The 20622-nt window shown below is 31.3% G+C and overlaps 1 protein-coding gene across 3 annotated transcripts in view; it reads left to right on the top strand.

The window, feature by feature from the left end:
• Positions 1 to 20622, top strand: part of LOC145292050 (receptor-type tyrosine-protein phosphatase H-like) — a 337274-nt gene that overhangs the window by 128353 nt on the left and 188299 nt on the right. For 2 of the 3 annotated variants that reach the window (XR_013869540.1, XM_080138077.1), the window contains exon 9: positions 1 to 89. This exon is cut by the window's left edge and continues 223 nt beyond it. The exons of the other annotated variant lie outside the window; for it this stretch is intronic. Coding sequence is in view for 1 of the 2 variants with exons in the window: in XM_080138077.1 (XP_079994203.1) it covers positions 1 to 89 (89 nt within the window). In the remaining variant the exon portion in view is untranslated. The remainder of the gene's footprint in view (positions 90 to 20622) is intronic. 3 annotated transcript variants of the gene reach the window in all.

Here is a 20622-nt window from a genome sequence, read left to right as displayed (position 1 = left end):
TTGGCTATATTCCTTGAGTGTCTATGCCTGGACAAGCAAAGGCTTTGGTGAACCCACTGAGTCAATCAATATTACAACTAAAGAAAGTGGTAAGTCTCTATTTATTGCTATTGCCGTCCCTGCCTTCTTTCCATCATACTGATTCCGGTTATTATCTTTAATCCTTCATCAATAACTTTAAATTTTTCTTGGTGAATCTAAAAATATACCGCCCACCCAGGAAACAGTTAATAAAATTCTCAATCCTTTTTGCAATTAAACCATATTTGATACAAAAGTTTTCATTTTATTGCTGTTAAAGTATATGTGAAACACTTTGGTGACCGTTTCATCAGTAGATTGTGAGATCCTGAACGAACTTCACACTACCGAACCTTAACCCTCAGGGTTATCTAAAATTAGTGTCTATCAAAACAATCTGTAGACTATTCCCGACCTGAAGATATTTCATCATCATCATATATATATATATATATATATATATATATATATATATATATATATATATATATATATATAAATATATATATATAGTTCAATTATATATGTCAAATGTGCCCTTTTCAGTTGAGGAATAATCTACGGATTATATTATTCTGATTATTCAGACTACTATTCGCATCTTGAATGTTATTCTCACAACATTTCACGAAATTTTAAACAGAACCCTGTAGCATGGTCTAATTCTGTCATCTATAAACAAATAGAAGTCAAAATTCACCTGAAGAAGGTCGGAGGATACATCGACCGAAATTTTTGTAAGAATAACACTCAAGGCGAGAACAGTATAATGCAGAATATTTCAAATAATACAACTTATCAACCCTCGTTTAAAAAAATTCAAAAACATAAGATTGTTTTGATAGATGATCTTCATAACTGTGCAGATAAATATCTGTGGTGTTTGGATCCGGTGAGTGTGAAGCGAATTTAGGCTCACACCTCTAACTAATGAAACGATCACCAAAGTATCTCTGCATATCATTGAACGATGATAAAACTAAGATTGTCGAATATTTATGAGTGAAACTTGGTGGATAAGTCAAACATAGACTCAAGTTTATTTGTGCCACATTGCAGAAACGATTGTAAATTTTATTAACGATTCCATAAGTGTCACTCTGTATAATCTACCTTCTTAATTTAATCCAGGCTTACTTGGGAATAGAGGCCACATAAGTTTTAAATATAGATAATTGTCGATTAGTTATCGTTTTGTACTAGTTGAGGATGAGACATCCTATTAAATGCCAGACATTCACCCGCTATCTCATACATGCCAATTGAGAAATCTTTTAAGATTCTAACCATCCCTTTAAGTTAGTTCACAGGGTATATTTGTCGAGAGTTTTGAAATTCTTTTTCATAAGTCTGCTTGCTCGTATAATTACTAGAATGATGGAGATCTTCCTAAGATTCCAGTTTCTTAACATGTCTTGCATAAGACCTTTGTATTTTTATATCTTTTCCTTCTCAGCTCTGTTTTATCCAATATCATTGGGACATAACTTCTAGTAAGGCGACTTAACAAAGATTAAAATTCACATCTATACAGCTCATGCAACTAGATTCTATGTCTAGAATCTGTATTCCAATTTGGATAAAATGTTTTAGAACTATTCTAAAGAAGGTAAAAGTTTGGGAATATTTATTAATCAATGTCCGAATTAATGATCCGGATTTTATGTCAATCAGAAATATTGTGAAATGGAGAAGGGGGGTAGTTGTATAGCTACTTCATAACCATCAAACTATATGAAAACTCACAGCGAAACGTGTTAACTAATGAATTTATTGTAAATATATCATTGGTATTGTGAGGAGATGAATAATTAAAAACTTTTCTGAACACACATGGAGGTATTTTTCCTCTGACGATTCCAATAGTTTTTCTGCTTCCGATACAATTCCCGATTCCGATTCTTTATAAATCTCTAAATATTCAACTATAAAATGATTATTTTGTCCCGATTGCTGTAAAAACAAATCTAAAATATGTGTATATTTTCTCAAACATAAAAAAACACACTTGTTAGGGTTCATCTATAGATTTTAATTTTACTGGTAGTTTAAAGAGAAGGATAGACCGTGCCAGTTTCTCAACCTAGTATTTTACCTCGCGGTACATACAGCACCTCACCTTCCCAAGTGCTCACCCATCTGGTACTGGCCAGGCTCAACGTTGCTTAACTTCAGTGATCTGGCAAGAACCGGTATGTCAACATGATTGTGAAGAGGGTAGATGGGACTCTCTTAAGTTGTTGTAGGCACCCCATCTAGTGATGGATCACGATAAAAAATACCCTTGATAGCTCTGGCGAAGTATCAAGTATTCAGCTACCGACAAGATTTGATTTGCACTACAAACTCGTGTAGTGAGTTCAATCTCGACTACGGCCACGCTGGATGGATGATAGTTTAAAAATCAATAAATGCTTATTATTATTACTACCAGCAGTGGCAGATATTTAAAATAAAATTAAGTAAAAGTAAAATATATAATAAAAAATATAATCGCTTTGGCATCGGAAAATAGGCAGAATTCTTTTCCGATTCTGATATCTCAAAAACAATGTTGATTTTTTTCTTATTCCCGATTCCAATTCTGATGAATCGTCCCAACACTAGTTGCTGTACCTTCTCCTAATGATGTTACGTTAAGCAACAGCATTTAGCTGGATACCACAAGACCACGAGAGCACAAGGAAGATAAACTACAACACAGTTAACTTGTTATTAATAGTTTTCACTTCTTTACTAACTCAATGTTTGGGATGTAAAAGAGAACTTTAGCTTATTCTGTTTTAAAAGGGTTCTTGGCCTTTGGGCCAGGATTTTATTGTTTATTAAGAAAAAACAAACAAACAAACACACACACACACACACACACACACACACACGCGATATGATTTGGAAATCTTAAATAGGGCCACCCCTGGTGTGCTTGAGGTATTGTGGTGAATAAGAACTTTAACTAGGATGAAGCATAGACTAGCAAAGGATGGAATACTGTTGCCATATCTGGGCAGGAGCTGCTAAAAACAGCCTATCCTGCCTTGACAGAGTACAAAATAGACTTCGTGGCTTAGTGGGGGATGCCCTTTTCTCTACCTTGCAACCTCTCTCCCACAGAAGAGACGTTGCGAGCCTATCCTTGTTTTATCGTTATTTCCATGGCAGGTGCTCGTTTGAACTCCAATCTCTGGTCCCCCCTCACCAATCTTTCACGAAAAACACCCGTCTAGCCGAATCCACTGTGAAAAATTTCCACCATTCTTTATCTGTGTCTAAATCAAAACGTGGATTCCATGAACAAAGCTTCTTTCTCAGAACTGCACGCCTGTGGAACTCTGTTCCGTCTGCCTGCTTCCTACTGGACTACAACTTGAATGTCTTCAAGTCCAACGTTAATATATTCCTAATGAACCGCCCCCTTAAGTAAACACTTCATCAAATCTCCACACTAACGTAATGTACTTGCAATAACCCTTATCCCTGAGTGGCTCCCGGGCCTTTATAAGTGGTGATCACTGTGTAAAAAAAAAAAAAAAAAAAAAAGGTACAGGGACGAGGATTTCCATAGGCACCTCCCCTCCCCAATTTTTGAGTGTCTAATTTTTTGTTTATTAGTTTTGTTGTAAACATTTCAGAGTAAATAAAAAAAATATAACCCAAAGTGTAGTATCTGTTCTGATGTTGCACTTCACTTTTTTAGTCTCGGTTAGTGGAGGAGAAATCCTTCATGACTGATACGTTTTTATTTTTGTCACTAATTAGAGTGTCCCTTTTTGGGAAGCTGGTTCTCCCACACATTAAAAACCGACCTTGTGTCTAACTGTGCCCTCGTGGAGAGGCAAGTAAAATAATAAAAAATAAAACAAATTTTTAAAAAGAGAACATTTGTATATCTATGTATCACATACACAGATCAAGTGTTGGTCCCAGGGAGAGCCACTTGATTTTTGACACTTTACACTGAAGTAAAAATTAAAAAAAAAAAAAAGAGATAAAATATATAGACTAGCAGGAAGACTCTTAAGTGGAGGAGAAGATCATAGTACAGTAAGGCCAAAAAAAGGAGTAATTCTATAGGTAGATTTATTTTCAAAAAGCGAGTTCTCTCCCCTTTGATCTTTTTGAAAATTTAATCAAACATAACTCATTACTAGGGCTATGACAACAGCATATTCTTTTCATTGTTTTGACTCTCAAGTATAGAACCACATCACTTTATATAAAAGCATTATAAGATATCAACGGATGCACGCTCGAGAGTTAAAACAAGGAAAAGAATATGCTGTTGTCCTAGCCCCACTCATTACATTTCCTTTTACGCGTACTATCTATGTCCTAAATTTCTGAAAAATTTAAAGTAGTTCTTGAATCCATTGAAGCAGTATTTAAAAGAAGCATTATTCACCCCCCCTTCTTGCTCAACTTGATAAATGAAACATTAGTCTCTCCTTCATGTATACTATGGTTTGTTCTAAATTTAATTTATTTAATTTATTTTAAAAGATTAAGTTAGCCCTCTCCTTTACTTCTCTCAAAAAAATAAACCAAACATAAGAAATTGGATTTTGAGTCTAGAAAATTTTTTAAATTTAAGGCTTAAGCTAAAGGACTTTAAAAAGGAAAATTAAAGTCAGGGAATCTTGATTAATTTGTGTCTAATGACTATTACTATGGATTAAATTTAATGCAAATCTGAAATATTTGAATTTTCAAGCAATAAGTTATGCCATATTATGCCCTCTAAAAACACATTTGAATACTTTTAAAGATACTGAAAGTTTGGAGAATATTTTATTAATTGATGTCCAATATTGCTAAAATTTCACAAAAATTAGTGGCATCTGAACTTTTATGAAGTGCTTCTATTCCTTTCTTATTCCCGTCACATAAATCGGACGATTAATCGGAATCGGAAAAATCGAAAAATTTGTGGGTATTGGAATCGGTATCGGAATCGGAAAAATTGGTGCCTATTTTTTGGTGCAAAAATGATTTTTTAATTGTATCTTTTATTCCATTTTGTTGAAAGTAAAATCTTCCATTGCTGTTAATAATGATAAAATAATAAATATTTATTGATTTAAAATTACCTGCAAAGCTAAAATCGATAGATTGTCCTCCACAAGTGTGTCTTGACCTTTAGGAAAATATCTGCATATTTAATAAGTATTTTTACGAAAATGGGAGAAAATAACAATCTTATAGTTAAATAATTAGAGATTTATTAAAAAATCAGAATCAGAATCGATAATTGTATCGGAATCGTGAATTTAGCATGGAATCAGTAATTGTTTTGGAATCGGGAAAAATATTGGAATCGTCCCATCACTAATGTATACTTAATTTTTAAAGAAAATTGTTTTAATTTTCTTTCTCTTACAATAAGCTCTGCTCTCTATTGCGTAATTGAGCTTTTTTTAATTCGGTTGGGATTAAATTTTCTATATAGAAATACTGTTATTTATATTAGTTTACCATTGTGCATATCAGGTAAACACTACAACCCTTTGTTTCCATTAATATATATATATATATATATATATATATATATATATATACACGAGGAAACGTTTAGTACAAGACCTATAACTGCAGATATATCTCTAGATTACATGACACAAATATTTTAAGATATGACCAAATACTGCAGATCATATAAAACTCGTTAATATTCAAATCTAATGAAGCTTATATATTACTAGCAAGCTGCTCGGTGTTGTCCAGTCGTAACATACACTTAAATATTATATTTTAATTCATATTTCTTCATATAGAGCTAATTCTCTATCAGTTATTATTCTGTATCTAATAAATAGTATTGATTTCAAAAGTAAAAAAAAAAAAAAAAAACAATGACTTGTATGCTACCATCTAGAATCAAAACCAAAACAGACAGCTCTCCAACCTTATCAATTAGCGTATTATCGGAATCCATATATATACAGAAACTGCAAATAAATAACGTTGTTTTACCTATAACTTTTAATTAACTCATGCGCAGAAAAATACGGGTATAGTCAACTTACACCAGGCCAAGCTCAATGTTTTTTTCAGTTTTGAAACTTTAGCAGCTATTTTACCGGCTAAAAATAAAATTGAAAGTGTGCTACAGGACCAAATATGCAAATTTCAACTCTGTAGACCAAATATTCATGAAGGGGGTTTAGAAGTTTGGTAGAGACTTTTTGCACCAATAAGGTCTCTTATGCATAAATGAAACTATGCATAAATAGAATTCGGCCTAATAGTGTAATGAAACCAATTATCTAACAAGAAACCATAAAAAATGGATAACTAATTAAGATGTGTTTTTAAGTGAATATGCAAATTAGTTAACCTTCATGTAGTCGCTTGTATATCCATGACTGCTTAAAAATTTGTGTCTAACCCTGCCCTCATGGGAAGGCAAGTAAACAACAACAACAAAAAATTATTAAACATTTTGTATTCGATAATCGTACTCAATCGACAAAAACGTTAAATGATGCGGCCTCTATTCTGACAACCTCCCTCCCTTTATTTCTCTCTTTATAATCTTTATAAAATTTATACTCTTTATAAACTTTATAATCACACTCGTTTTACTTTGTCTTGCTTGTCTTTCACATCGATATTCTTCAATTACAAACCAATATCGATTAATAATGGAGATTTGGTATCTATCTATCTAAAGCTGGAACGATACTATTTTATGAATGTACTATTGTACTAATATACCCTTTTCTCCCTCTCTCTTTCTCTATTATTTTTCTAAATATATATGCATATACTATCTTTTTTTCTCCTTCTTTATATATATATATATATATATATATATATATATATATATATATATATATATATATATATATATATATATATATATATATATTGGGGTTAGGACGATTAATTGGAATCCGAATCGGGATTTGAAAAAATCGAAATATTTAGGGGTATTTGAATCAGAAAAATTTGCCCATCTTTTCCGATGCAAAAACGATTCTTTTAATTGTCTTTCTTTGGATATGTTTAAAGCAAAATCTTCCTTTATCGGTAATAATTATAAAATAATAAATATTTATTGGTTTTTCACTACTAGTGAAACTAAAATCAATTGATGGTTTCTACAAGTTTATTTTTTTCATTTAGGAAAATATTTGCACATTTAGCATGTGTTTTTATGGTAATCTGGAAAAATAACGACACTATATTTAAATATTTAGAGATAAAGAATCGGAATCGGAAGCAGTAGTTGTATCAGAATCGGAAATTTAGTACGAAATCGGTAATTGTATCAGAATCGTGAAAAATATTGGAATCGTCCAATCACTAATATATATACATATTTCAAGGAAATCTTGAAATAAAGACGAAACGTTGATGAATACATAATTCGGTTTATTTCTTCTTATTTCTCTATTTTGTCGGAATACTATTTCCATTATTCTCATCATATGTATATAAATATATGCATATATATGTATATATATATATATATATATATGTGTGTGTGTGTGTGTGTGCGTGCGTGTATAAAGGGTGTTTCTTTTAAAGTGGCCGCATTTAAATTAAAATAAATCACAGAAAAATATCTTATTATTCAAATAGATGATTTATTCCAACGATTGATTGGCATTTATAATTTAAATACAATTTTGGACATAAACCTGCACCGCTCATGCATATATGACGCAACCTAGAGATCCAATGTTCATAAACTCTATGCATTAAATTAGGTTGTATTTTGAAAATAACACATCGAAAGTTGTCTTTCAAGTCGTCTGTTGTGTCTGATTTATCAGCGTAGACATGCGACTTTACATATCCCCTAAAGAAAATAATATAATGGGATTAAATCGCATGAACGAAATGGTCGGTTGACAGGTCTATTTCATGAAATTATTCACTCATCAAATGTTTCTCTCAGTAAATTAATTGTATCGCATGCTATATAGTATGTGGCTCCATCCTGCTGAAGCCACATGGCTGCTACATTAATGCCTTCCAGCTGAGGCAAAAAGAGGTCAGTAATTATTTTTCTGTATCGCTCACCATTGACTGTTACATTCTGACCATCATCACCTTTGGAGACATATGAACCAATGATTCCACCAGCCCATAAAGCACACCAAACAGTAACTTTCTCTAGGTGTAATAGTGGTTCGTCTGTAGCTTGTGGATTATCGAAATTTGGTAATTCCGTTTATTGCCACAGCCATTTAATCAAAAGTGTGTTTCATCACTGAAGAAAATTTTGAAAGATAATTGTGGATCAATAGTAATGTTTCCTTCAGCCTATTCACCGAATATATAGCGTGAACGATTATCGTTTGAATCTTGTAAAAACACAAACCAAGATATTTGCATAAAAATTTCCATAAAGTTGAGCACGTTTACGATTTGACACATTTGTTGCATTATCAACCCTACGCTGTACAGCAGTAATCGCTTGTTGTGTGTATACTGAACGACATCTTGTTGGGTATTATCAATTAGAATAAACGTAGTGAAAAAACGATTCACAGTTTCTCTAATTAATCGTTCTGACAGTCGATTATGAGCACCATAAAACTCACGTAATGCATAATGTGTTGTCCAAATTAAAATTTCTTTATAGTGACTGCATTTTCTATCTTTGCACTTTTGGTATTCTTTTTATTCTACTGCGTTCCTTCATATATCTAGTTCTATTATTGTTAGGACGAAAAATATAGGTTGACATAGGATTATTATAGTTGCTCCCTATCTCAAAGTAACTCTATTTGAGAGTAATTTTTATGGCAAATAGTGATTTGTTATATTTTATACTTGTGAGAATGTTTGGGGTCCTTGTTAAAACTTAAGTAGAATGTAAAATGACCAATAGATTTTTGGCCCCGTTTTTTGCTTTCTTTTTTTATTTATTTCTAATTTTCTTTAAAACTTTACAGCAAGTGTTAAAAAACGTAAAAAGAAAAAAACGTTCGAAATATTTAATTTTGACTGAATTGAATTGTCCACAATATATTCCTTTATAGACATCTAAAATCAAATCAAATTGCATTTTCTTTGTTTTTTCCAATGAAAACTTGTTTTTAATTTAACTAGAACAAAATAAATGCTTTCTCCAACAAATAAATAATGTCTGAACATATTAGGATAAAAAAACTTGTGTAAAGGCTATAAAAACTGTTTTGTGCTTTTTTAAAAAAATTATTAAATGAGGGACTATTTCGAATTAAAATTTATTTAGTATTACGTGTGTAATCTGGAGAAAAATATGTTAAAACAGGATAGAAAAAGGTTCTTATTGTCATAATCATTCACACACACACACACACACGCACACACATATATATGACTACTTCATTTAATCACATAAATTAATATACGAAAGTATAATTTTATGCGTTAACTTTAAGTATTTACTTCAACAGTGCTCAATACATAGGTAGAGCTAGGTAATAAGTTATAAAATATATATGGTGATTAAGCTACACAGAATATTCTGCGTTTCATCCATGCTAGGATTCGTCAGGCTTATGCATAAGTCTGACGAATCCTAGCATGGATGATACGCGGAATATTCTGTGTAGGTTAATCGCCATATATATATATATATATATATATATATATATATATATATATATATATATATATCTTAGTAAAAGTACCCGTCGTTGACTGGGTTCAAAAACAGCCTACAGAAAATGGACTCTGATTTATGAAAGTATGATAGGTTATGAAAAGGAACGGTTGTAAATTTGGGTTGAATTTGGGGGTATCAAAACCAAAGCAAAATATGATGAAAGTAAAAATAAAATAGATAAACCCCATAATTTATTATACCATACCTGTTCACACTGAAACACTTATCACAATATTCTGTGCATCTATATTAAGAAACCTTGTTAAACTTTGTGACATATTTCCATTCTTTGGAGGTCAGGTGCAAACGAACACCCCATAATTTTATTACACCATATTTCTTCAAACTGAAACATAATTACCAAAGTATACTTACGCAGATAGATATGAAAAGTCTTTATTAAAGTTTGTGCCTATTTCCATTCTATGGAGGCCAGGCGCGAACGCAGACCCCACAATTTTATTATACCATCCCTATTTAAGTTAAAAAATACTTATCAAAGTATTCTTATGTACATCTATATCAAAAAACACTTGTAAACGTTTTTTTTTAATTTTTAAATCTTTTATTTCCATACTTTGTGGACCAGGCGCTAACGCAGACCCCATAATTTTAATGAACCACCGTTCTGCCAGATCAAACATACCCATTCCTGTGTCTCGATACATCTTCTATCATTATATGTAATCAGATTTTTAAAATACTTAACCATATATGAGCCTATTCCTGACCACACACACACACACACACACACACACACATTGAGCTTTACAGTAATTTTATTCAATTTACTTAAGAAACTATTTTTACGGTCGATTTATTATTTTTATGGTTTATTTATTTTTACGGTCGATTACATTACCCAAATATTTTTCTTGTTCTTGTAAATAAAAATTGATTATTGAAAAAAAACACTAATTTTTAAAAATTTATTTTTTGACAAAATATCAAAAAACAGCTGTGATAGATAAAAAAAAAATAAAATAAACGCAGAAGAAATACGGAAAAATATTTTTTTAAAAGTCATATTTGAAAACTGAAAAGTAAATCTAAAAACAAGCTCAGATAAGTTATTTCCCTTATTTTACCACCCTAAAGTAAAAAAGGGCTGACTCTACTCATACTCTTTCATCAGCCGACAAAAAAAAAAAAAAAAGAAAAAAGAAACAGCTACACTTTAAAGTTAACTATTCTTGGTTATTCGGAATCTGAACTCATTTTTCTAAGGAAGGTAACTCTATGTTACTAAAGCAGTTGAAAGTATTTAGTTCTTCTCACTGCAAGAACTGTGACACCCGAAAGTGGGATTGAGAAGTCAGTGTTCCCGAGGAGGGGACCTCTAACCTGCAAAAATGCCTATTCAGCTCCGTCAGCATTCCTCGGTAAGGGCGCCTCAGGCGATTACCAATAAACCAACCCTTTCTCAAAGAGAGAAGATAAGGTCTGGGAGGATTGACTTCCTAACTGCACAGACCCAGCATTACACCGCAATAACATGGGAACAGATTATTACAGGAATGCTCTAATCGCTGTCTGTTGATTTTGATGCTGAGGATAATATCTAGCCGGCTTACTAAAGTAGCTAGAAATACCATTTTTTCGTCCGCTTACTTGAATGTTTTGTTGAAGTAAAAATTACAATAACGTCGCATTTTATATTTTTTGTTATCAATGTTAGAATCTTTTTTTACATTAAATCTAGTAGAACTCTTATAACTCTTAGTAAAATAGAGTGAACTCCCTTAGAACAATAAGTTAACATTCCGAATGATGCTATTATTATTATTATTATTATTATTATTATTATTATTATTATTGGTAGCCATTTATTCAAAATGCCTTCCTTTTGCTCAAACAATATTTTTAAACCGAAAAAATACGAATCACTGCTTGGAAAATAGTGACCTTATCTTTTAAATATTAGATAGTCGCAATAACTATTCTAACGTATATCAAATACGCAATAACTATTCTAACGTATATCAAATAGGAAACTTTATTAACAAAGGGGGGTAAATCTACTTTTTTTTCTGTCAGAATTATCTCCCTTGCTGTTTTTCAAATCAATTTTTAGAATTTTGGTGACTAATAATAATAATAATAATAATAATAATAATAATAATAATAATAATAATAATAATAATAAGAAGAAGAAGAAGAAGAAGAAGAAGAAGAAGAAAAAATGAAAAAGAAGAAGAAGAATATATATATATATATATATATATATATATATATATATATATATATATATATATATATATATATATATATATATATATATATATATATATATATATATATAATCTGTTCGAAAAAAGCAGGGGTAGTGAGTGAACCTAACCTGAACCTATGTTAAAAGTCGTACATCGAACACCAGAGATAATAGAAAAAATATGGTTACTAATACGAAATAAAAATGAACATTTAACTATTTTCAAGGAAAAAAGTACAGCGGAATTTTAAGTTGGTTATGAGAATTATTGTACGATTTTTTGACACCCCTAACACGAAACTGCGAATAAAATATAAAAAAAAACTCGTAATTTCTGTTTTAAAAGTGGGTTGTTTATTTTCTTTATGGATTATACTTACAAAATAACCTATTAAAATTGTATAAAAAGTAATAGAAATATTATTTTTTTATTTAAAAAAAAAAACAGTAATGAAATTAATTGAATTTTACGAGTTCAGTATTTTTCAATTTTTAAACTTTAAAAGTCTATCAAAATTTTTCTATTGCTTCTATTTTTATGATATTTTCAGGGTCAATGTGAAATTTTATGCTCTTTCCAATAAACCTCATATGATACTTTAGACAAACGTTTTTTTTTAATTCACCCTCCCTATTTTGAAATGTCTATTAAAAAGTAAATAATTAATTTATGTATCAAAGTTTTATATATCACAAATTGAAGATAAAAGATCAATAAATAATATATTATAATTTAAAACAAACAAAAAGAATAGTTTTTGGAAAATTGACCTGTAAAGTCCGAAGTTTAAACCTTTTTTTTTTTTTAAACCACGTTGTTTGTATTTTTTGTGTTTTTTTTTAAGTGAAACCTTGGCCCTTGCTCATTTAATTGAAAAATAAATTAGTCTTTGAATTACATTTTTCGAGTAGTTATAAGCTTGGAAAGACTGGGGGCCGAATTAATTCACGCCCCCCTCCCCATTTTGAAATGTCTATTATAAAGTAAATAATTAATTTACTCACCAAAGTTTTATACATCACAAATTGAAGATAAAAGATCAATAAATAATATATATATTCAAATTTAAAACAAAAAAAGAAGAATAGTTTTTTAGAAATTTACCTGTAAAGTCAGAAGTTCAAAACCTTCTTTTTTTAAATCACGTTGCTTTTTTTTGTTGTTTTTTTTTTTTAAATAAACCTCTGGTCTTTGCTCCTTTAATTCAAAAAAAAAAAAATAGGGTTTGAATTACATTTTTCGAGTAGTTATAAGCTTGGAAAGACAGGGGGTCGAATTATTCAATATTTTTCACGAAGTTTCTGACACACCTAGGTTGACTAAAAGATAACTTTGTTAAGACTAATTCTAATCTAAAACATAGCAATTATTTGTATGTGATTTTATATTCAAATGTGTGCATTTATTATGAGGTATAGACGCTGGCTTTTTCTTTTTAACTCTCAACACAAAATCAATTTAATTTTAAAATTTCTATTAAAGTAGGAAAAGTTTTCTGCTGGCAAATAATTATTTCACACACACACACACACACACACACACACACACACACACACACACACACACACACACACACACACACACACACACACACACACATATCTGCATGCACACCCGCATCACCAAAGATGTGATTTCACCTTCTTGCATGATTTTGACGTTTGACCAAGAAATCAAAAAATTACATCAATTCTTAGATTATAAACAATATTCTGACCAAGTTTGGTGACGATTGGTCAAGCAGTGTAGGTGCTAGGCTGTAGACAAACTTACAAACAAACTCAACTAAAAACACAACGGACCCGACATGGAAGATCAGATAATAAATAAACGTGGATTTATAAGATCAAAGAATCCAACCTTGATCGCCCTTCGGGGCCCATGGCGCAGTTGATAGAGACGTTGAATCTCTACGGTTCCAGGTGAGAATTGACTGAAGATAGCAGTTTCAATCCTACCCAAAGCCGGTCAGGGGCTTACATGGCCCAAAACTTGGTGAGACGACAACAACTATGGATAGCAGTAATTGCTGAGAATGCAGTTAGGAGATTCAGAGTTCCTATTCCGAATAGTTGCCCAAAACCTTGTGAAACAATAACTAAGAAAGATGAGGATAATAGTCCGCAATAAATTAATAAATAATAATCATCGCAATAATGAATTCCAATGAAATAATTATGAAAACACAACCTTATAAAAAAATGAGAAACTTCTAGATATTAGTAATGAAACGCTTACACAAAAAGAAAAATAGAATGTTTTTATAACAAGGAAAAAACGATTTATTCAATAAACTTATTCACACCGTTTGATATAGGTAAAAGAAGTTGGACAGCGTCCAGGTGAAGAAAGGAGAGATACAAAGTGCTTTGGCCAGTCAGCAATTATCTTTGGGCGATGATAGGCGATGCTTGAACGTCGAGTGGTTAGAGAGAGAGAGAGAGAGAGAGAGAGAGAGAGAGAGAGAGAGAGAGAGAGAGAGAGGATTGCTTTCCGATATTTTATTGTTCTGACGCAAAAGTTAGTGAGTAAAGACATCCCCTTTTGTAGTCAAATAAAACTAATTTCAAGTTATGAGAGAGAGAGAGAGAGAGAGAGAGAGAGAGAGAGAGAGAGAGAGAGAGAGAGAGAGAGAGAGAGAGAGAGAGAGTGTGTGTGTGTGTGAGAGAGAGAGAAAAAAAGAAAGTGTGTATGTGTGAGAGTGGGGAGGTCTTTTCTTATTGCTTTCAAGGCTCTCTCTACTAACTAACAGTGATTCTCAAAGTTCTTTATGGTACAGATTAAATTAAATTACTTTGCAAGCTGATTGATTAGTGTGTAACCAAATCACCTAACAGGGACAATACTTCATAAGAGAAAATAAGTTTTCTTATTTGTGACTGCTACAACCACTTCGGCAGAGATAATAAATGCATCTTTCTTTAGACATATCTATTAGAAGACATATCCGTCTGTCACTCTTTAATTTGTAATAACATTTATATTGCTAATCACATAGATTGAATAGACGTCTATTAAGAATTTGTTTACTGACTGCTCATCAGAGGTAAACAATCTTGAACTGTTTTGAAAAAAAGCTCTTCACACGTGGGCTTGTTTGAAAATGTCCTTCTTTCAGATTGTGTAAAAGTTACAGAAAATGTACAGAAAAAGAACTTGTAAAAAAAAAAAGAAACAAAAACAAAACAAAAACACCCACATAAATTTAAACAAAACGCATTAGATTGCTGTTCTCTATTGAACCTATTTAGTTTTAACAGGTGGAAGCGAGTTGTAAGATTTTATTTCATTATTTTCTCCTATAAAATCTGTTCTCTCGATAATGGAGGCTACAATTAAAGGTAGTAAGCCTTTGATTTTGAAAAGACGGAATGTTTAGAATAAATTAAATATGAAATTAAAAACATAAACATACACCTCGTTTCCGCACGTTAAAACTTATGAAAATTTAGTTGTTATTAGGAGTCCAAAATGGAATAATAAAAAAAAAAAAAGACAGATTGTTTTACTCGAGAGATTTGTTTTGGACGCCACACATTTGCATGTATTTTGTTGTTAAAAAAAAAGAAGGACTGTGAAGAACGAACGTTTTTGTCTTTAGTGAAGAGGACAAAATAATCTAGTCCAAGTGTGTTATCTGAACTCGAAATTATTTCCATGACTAAAATAGGAATTAAGTTAATTATATGTTTCTGTTAAATAAATTATAAATATATATTTCATGTTTTTCAAGAGTTTACGAGTTTTCAATTTACAATTAAAAATTCGATCTCAGTGCTTACTTAAATACAGGATGAAGCGATAAAATTGTCGCCCTAGAAAAGACGACATGATTCCATTTCAGCTTGATAAAAACCTGTTTTCTTTTTTGTCGCAAACCATTTACTAGTTGGCCAGTTATGTATAAATCCCAAGAGCGATAGGAGTCTTCTATCATGTCTGAAAGTGACACAATGTTCAATGAGCGAGATCGCGTTGCTGTACAACTCATGCTCTCTACCGATCCAAGTTATGACAACAGGACCATTGTCAGCACCCTCAAAATGCAAATTTGGATGGGTTTACGCTTGAGGGCACAGCTCAACGAAGTTTCTGGCCACGGTTATGGAATTGGTTTGGTTTCAAGTGATGGCCACATCATGCCACCTCACATCTTCGAAGTCGGCTTGAAAGTCAACACCAAAGTATACTTGGATGTGCTGAAGAGTGTGGTGATGTCCTAGTGCAATCAGGTGGACGCTGACAGATTCTGGGTGTGGCAGTAAGACTTGATACTGGCCCACAATTCCAAAGAGACTCAGGCTCAGCTTCAGAAGGAGTACTACCACTTTTTTCTTTTATCACTACCACTCTCTCCTCCACCAACCTGAACCCACTGGACTACTTTGTTTGGTCATACGTTGAGAACATCACCAACAAAACTTCTCACAATACCAAAGCCAACCTGATCACAGTCCTCTGCTGAGTATTCGCTGAGCTCCTGCCAGCACTTGTGGAAAAGGTATGCTCCCAGTTCCGGACCCGTATCGAGGCAGTAATTGAAGCTGAAAGCAGCTGAATTGAACAGATGTCAGCTTTACTAAATGACCTGAATTACTAAGTTACCTGAATTGATTTTTTTCAATAAAAGTTTTAAAATGAAGCTGTAGTGTTGTTTTCTTTAGAGCGACAACTTTATCGTTCCACCTTGTACATTGTTTTGAGGGAGATTAGATCCTGCTACAAGAGTTAAATGTTGCCTGCCATTTATTAAACATAGTTCCAAAACATATTGATCATTATTTACTAATCATTTTCTTCCTCACTTTTTTTTAACTGTACAGGGTTCCCACATTCAAAATATACTTGTCTTTTGTTTCCTCATTTACTCACCAATCATGGCCTCAAAATTCAATATGGGCATATTTACTGTATTTATTATTAAAAAAAGTGTTTTTGAAAATTCATTCGACTGCATTAGGATATCTTCTCAGCATTGCAATGTAATGTTTTTATTTGGAATTTTTTTTTATTCCTCTAAAAATACTTTTTTTCCTGTCCACAAAACAAAGGTAAGTAACTCTGTATTGATAAATACAAAACAATGTCCTGTTTTCTTTTTCTTTCTTTTTTAAGATGGATTTGGGATAAAAATAATTTCGAATGTGAAAAGTATTTTCTGGGTGGAATTATATCGCATCATATTTTATTGTTTGTTAGTGTTCATGGCGGAACAATCTACCAAAAAGAACTGGTGAACCACAATCAAATAGGGATTTTCTAGGAAGAAAGTTATCAATGGCAAAAATCGAGAAAGAGACGGACTATACTTTATATAATCGTTGGAAGAATTACAGGCAGGCAGGATTACAGGCAGGATTACAATGAATTTAATTGTATAATACAATTCAATTACCAGTTAAATTTTATGAGATAAAGTATAAATGTTAACATATAAAACAAATTAAGCATTAACAATAATAAAGTATAATATCTGGCATAATCACGTTGACCCATCGTTCCCATTAGATTACAGGAGTTAAGCAACATTGAGTCTAGTTAGTACTAAAAATGGGTGACCATTTGGGAATTCCAGGTGCTGTCTGTATCTCAGCATTGTTTCCAGTCGTTTTGGACTTCTCTTTACTATTAGCAATAGTGAAATATAGTATAGCAAAACTAGTGTTGAGACGATTAATCATAATAAGAATCAGAAATCGGAAAAAAATCAAAATTTTGGGGGGGTATCAGAATCGGAAAAATTTGTATCCATATTCCGATGCCAAAAACGATTCCTTTAATTATCTCTTTTTTATTTGATTTTACTTAAAACAAAATCTTCCTCTTCGGTAGGAATTATAAAACAATAAATATTTATTGATTTCAAAGTACCAGCAATGCTAAAATCGACAGATCCTCCTCCACAAGTCTGGTTTTACGTTTTAGAAAATATATGCACATATAATATATGTTTTTACGGTAATCAGGAAAAAATAACTTTATAGTTAAATATTTAGAGATTTATAATAATTCAGAATCGGAATCGATAATAGTATTGGAATTAGGAAAAATACTGGAATTGTCTCATCACTAAGGAATACGGCATAATCACGTTGACATACTGGTTCCTGTTAGATGACGGAAGTTAAGCAACACTGAGCCTAGTCAGTACTAAAAATGGGTGACTATTTGGGAATTTTAGATGGTGTATGTGCTCTCTGCTTATCTCGACATTGTTTCCAGTCGTTGTGGACTTTTACTTGCCACTGGACTCAAGTAGTGCTGATTTAGGAGAGGTGTTGCTACAGATTATGCAACCCCTGCCTCACAATTATATGCGCAACCACCGTTATGGGGGTATCCATTGTTTTTCGAGACTGAACAGAGATGAAAAAAAAATAGTATATGAGAAGAATACACTTCCTTCTTTTTATGCATAATTCCCGGATGTTTCCTGTACTGGATTTTACCATCTTTCCCATTGGGTTTTTACCATATCCTTTTTGTTCCTTCTTTTTTTCGTTTCTTGCTTTCTCAATCCCTTTGAATCCCTTCATGCTGGCTAAAAGTGCTAAATAACATTTTTATGCAAATATTATAAACTTCATATTATTTGTTTTCTGTGATTCATTAACATGAAAAGTTTATTGAATATTTTGCAAATCTCTTCCCTCTGATGAAAACCATTGCATTCTTTGAAAATCCATGGAATAAGGTTTTTCTTGTTTTATTTGTACTCCTTGTCAAATGATTAAGATTTTGTATACCTACCTCATAGGTTTATAAGTTTTTTTTTTAAATTTGAATAAATTTTCAATATCAAGACTTATATATATATATATATATATATATATATATATATATATATATATATATATATATATATATATATGTATATATATATTGAGTAAAACGATTCATAATTTTGAAACAAGTTTCCTCATCAGCAAAAATATTTTTGCTGATGAGAAGATAGTTTTTAAAGTACAAAACTTTTGTCAAATTATAGTCAATATTTATTGTCAATTTCAATAAAATGAACATCGTTTCTGAAACGATCGTACAATCTAGTGGATTTTGTTTGTTTTCCTTTTGAAACTGATTTTTAATTCAAAATTATGAATCATTTTACTCAATATTAAAATAGCCCTAAGATATCTATACCTATGCAGCTTATTATATATCTACATTACAACGAACACTGTTTTCTTTTAATAGTATTAATACATTTACTTGTACATTAAAATAAACTCTGCTCTTTAGACTCCAGATCTAATTCCCTCTAAAAAATAAAAAAATAAAAATAACACACACGCATATATATATATATATATATATATATATATATATATATATATATATATATATATATATATATATATTAATTTAGATAAAAATGGCACCGGTAAAAATGGCAAAAGTGAATAAATAGGTAAAAAAATGGCACTTTGACAACTGAAAACCAGGACCATTCAAGAAGTGTGGACTATTTTGTCTAGTTTAAAATAGGACTAATCCCCCCACCCCCACCCCCACATAAAAAAAATTAAATAAATATTTTGAAGAGACATTTACACTGGTAGGGGTGTGGAACAGCTTCTTTTTTTTTTAAATAGGGACTAATCACGGTCAACATAAAAATGAAATAGCTTTCTGCTAGCTTGATCGATTCTTTTAGCAAACCAGTATGAAAAGTGTTTAGGGAGGTAAGAATAAAGAATATAAAATTTATTGCTTTTATATCGACTCTCTTTCTTTCTTGATTTATTTGACTATTCATTATAATTTATCTCTACCAAAGCAATTATGACATCACAAGCAGAAAGGCAAGGTGTATAAAATCAACAGTAGTTACAGAGGCGAATATGAAATGGATGTTGTATTTAGAGCATGAACCATGATGCTTGACTTTTGCATTTTAAACTTCATTGCAAGCCATTATATAAAAATAATTTTTATAAAATCAACAGTAGGTTAATTTCATTGCAATGAGTGTATTTTGAACTAAGTCACTGCTAAGAGACATGTGAAGCTTCCTCCTGGTCAGGCACTCAATCGATTTAATGGAAAAATGGACGAATTCACTGATTTCGATAAGAATAAAAATATATGAGTGTGGAACATTCCTTGATCATCATTCAATCCCGGGCAACGTTGGTCTCTCTGCTAGTAATAGCTAATTTAAAAAAAAAGTTATAATTGCGAATTAGAGAAAAACATAAACAAACAAAAAACAAAGGAATAATTTAATATTTTATAAATATTGGCAAACTAGAAGAGTACCCGATTCAAAGTTAGCAGCAAACGGTGCTTGGTCAGATTCTTTTCCTGATATTAAACTTCATAAGTAATTCCCGGCAAGAGTTTCAATTTCCCAAGTTTATTTATTCATCAAATTGTGAGGTGAAACCACAATATAGTTAACAAGGAACCTTCCTCTTCAATTTAATGATGGCTTTCTAAATAATGAAATTATTAGTTCAGCACTAACAGTAACTTTTAATGGGTGAGGTTCTACTAATAATTTGTCTATTTTTTATTTTATAGTCATTATCGAGATTCAAAAGATATGACTCTTGTGTTGGTCATTTTTCTTATTTTCATGTAACGCTCGACACTACTTGTTTTTCGAATTTAATACATGTTTTAAAGTCTATTGTAAAGCAAACCAGACATTCCTACTATAAAAAAAGTTTTGTTTCATTATTTGCAAATGTAAATTTGTAAATCAATTTTGTCAATTTTCTGTATAATAACATGTTTTATTTTACAAGTAAAAATCGTTTTGGTGCAAATTAAAAGCACTGG

The sequence above is a fragment of the Euprymna scolopes genome, chromosome 13 (assembly GCF_053919585.1).
Source record: "Euprymna scolopes isolate OS-2025 chromosome 13, ASM5391958v1, whole genome shotgun sequence".
Taxonomy (NCBI): Eukaryota; Metazoa; Mollusca; class Cephalopoda; order Sepiida; family Sepiolidae; genus Euprymna; species Euprymna scolopes.
The sequence above is the reverse complement of the archived record's forward strand: the minus strand, read 5'-3'. Positions and strand labels throughout refer to the sequence as shown.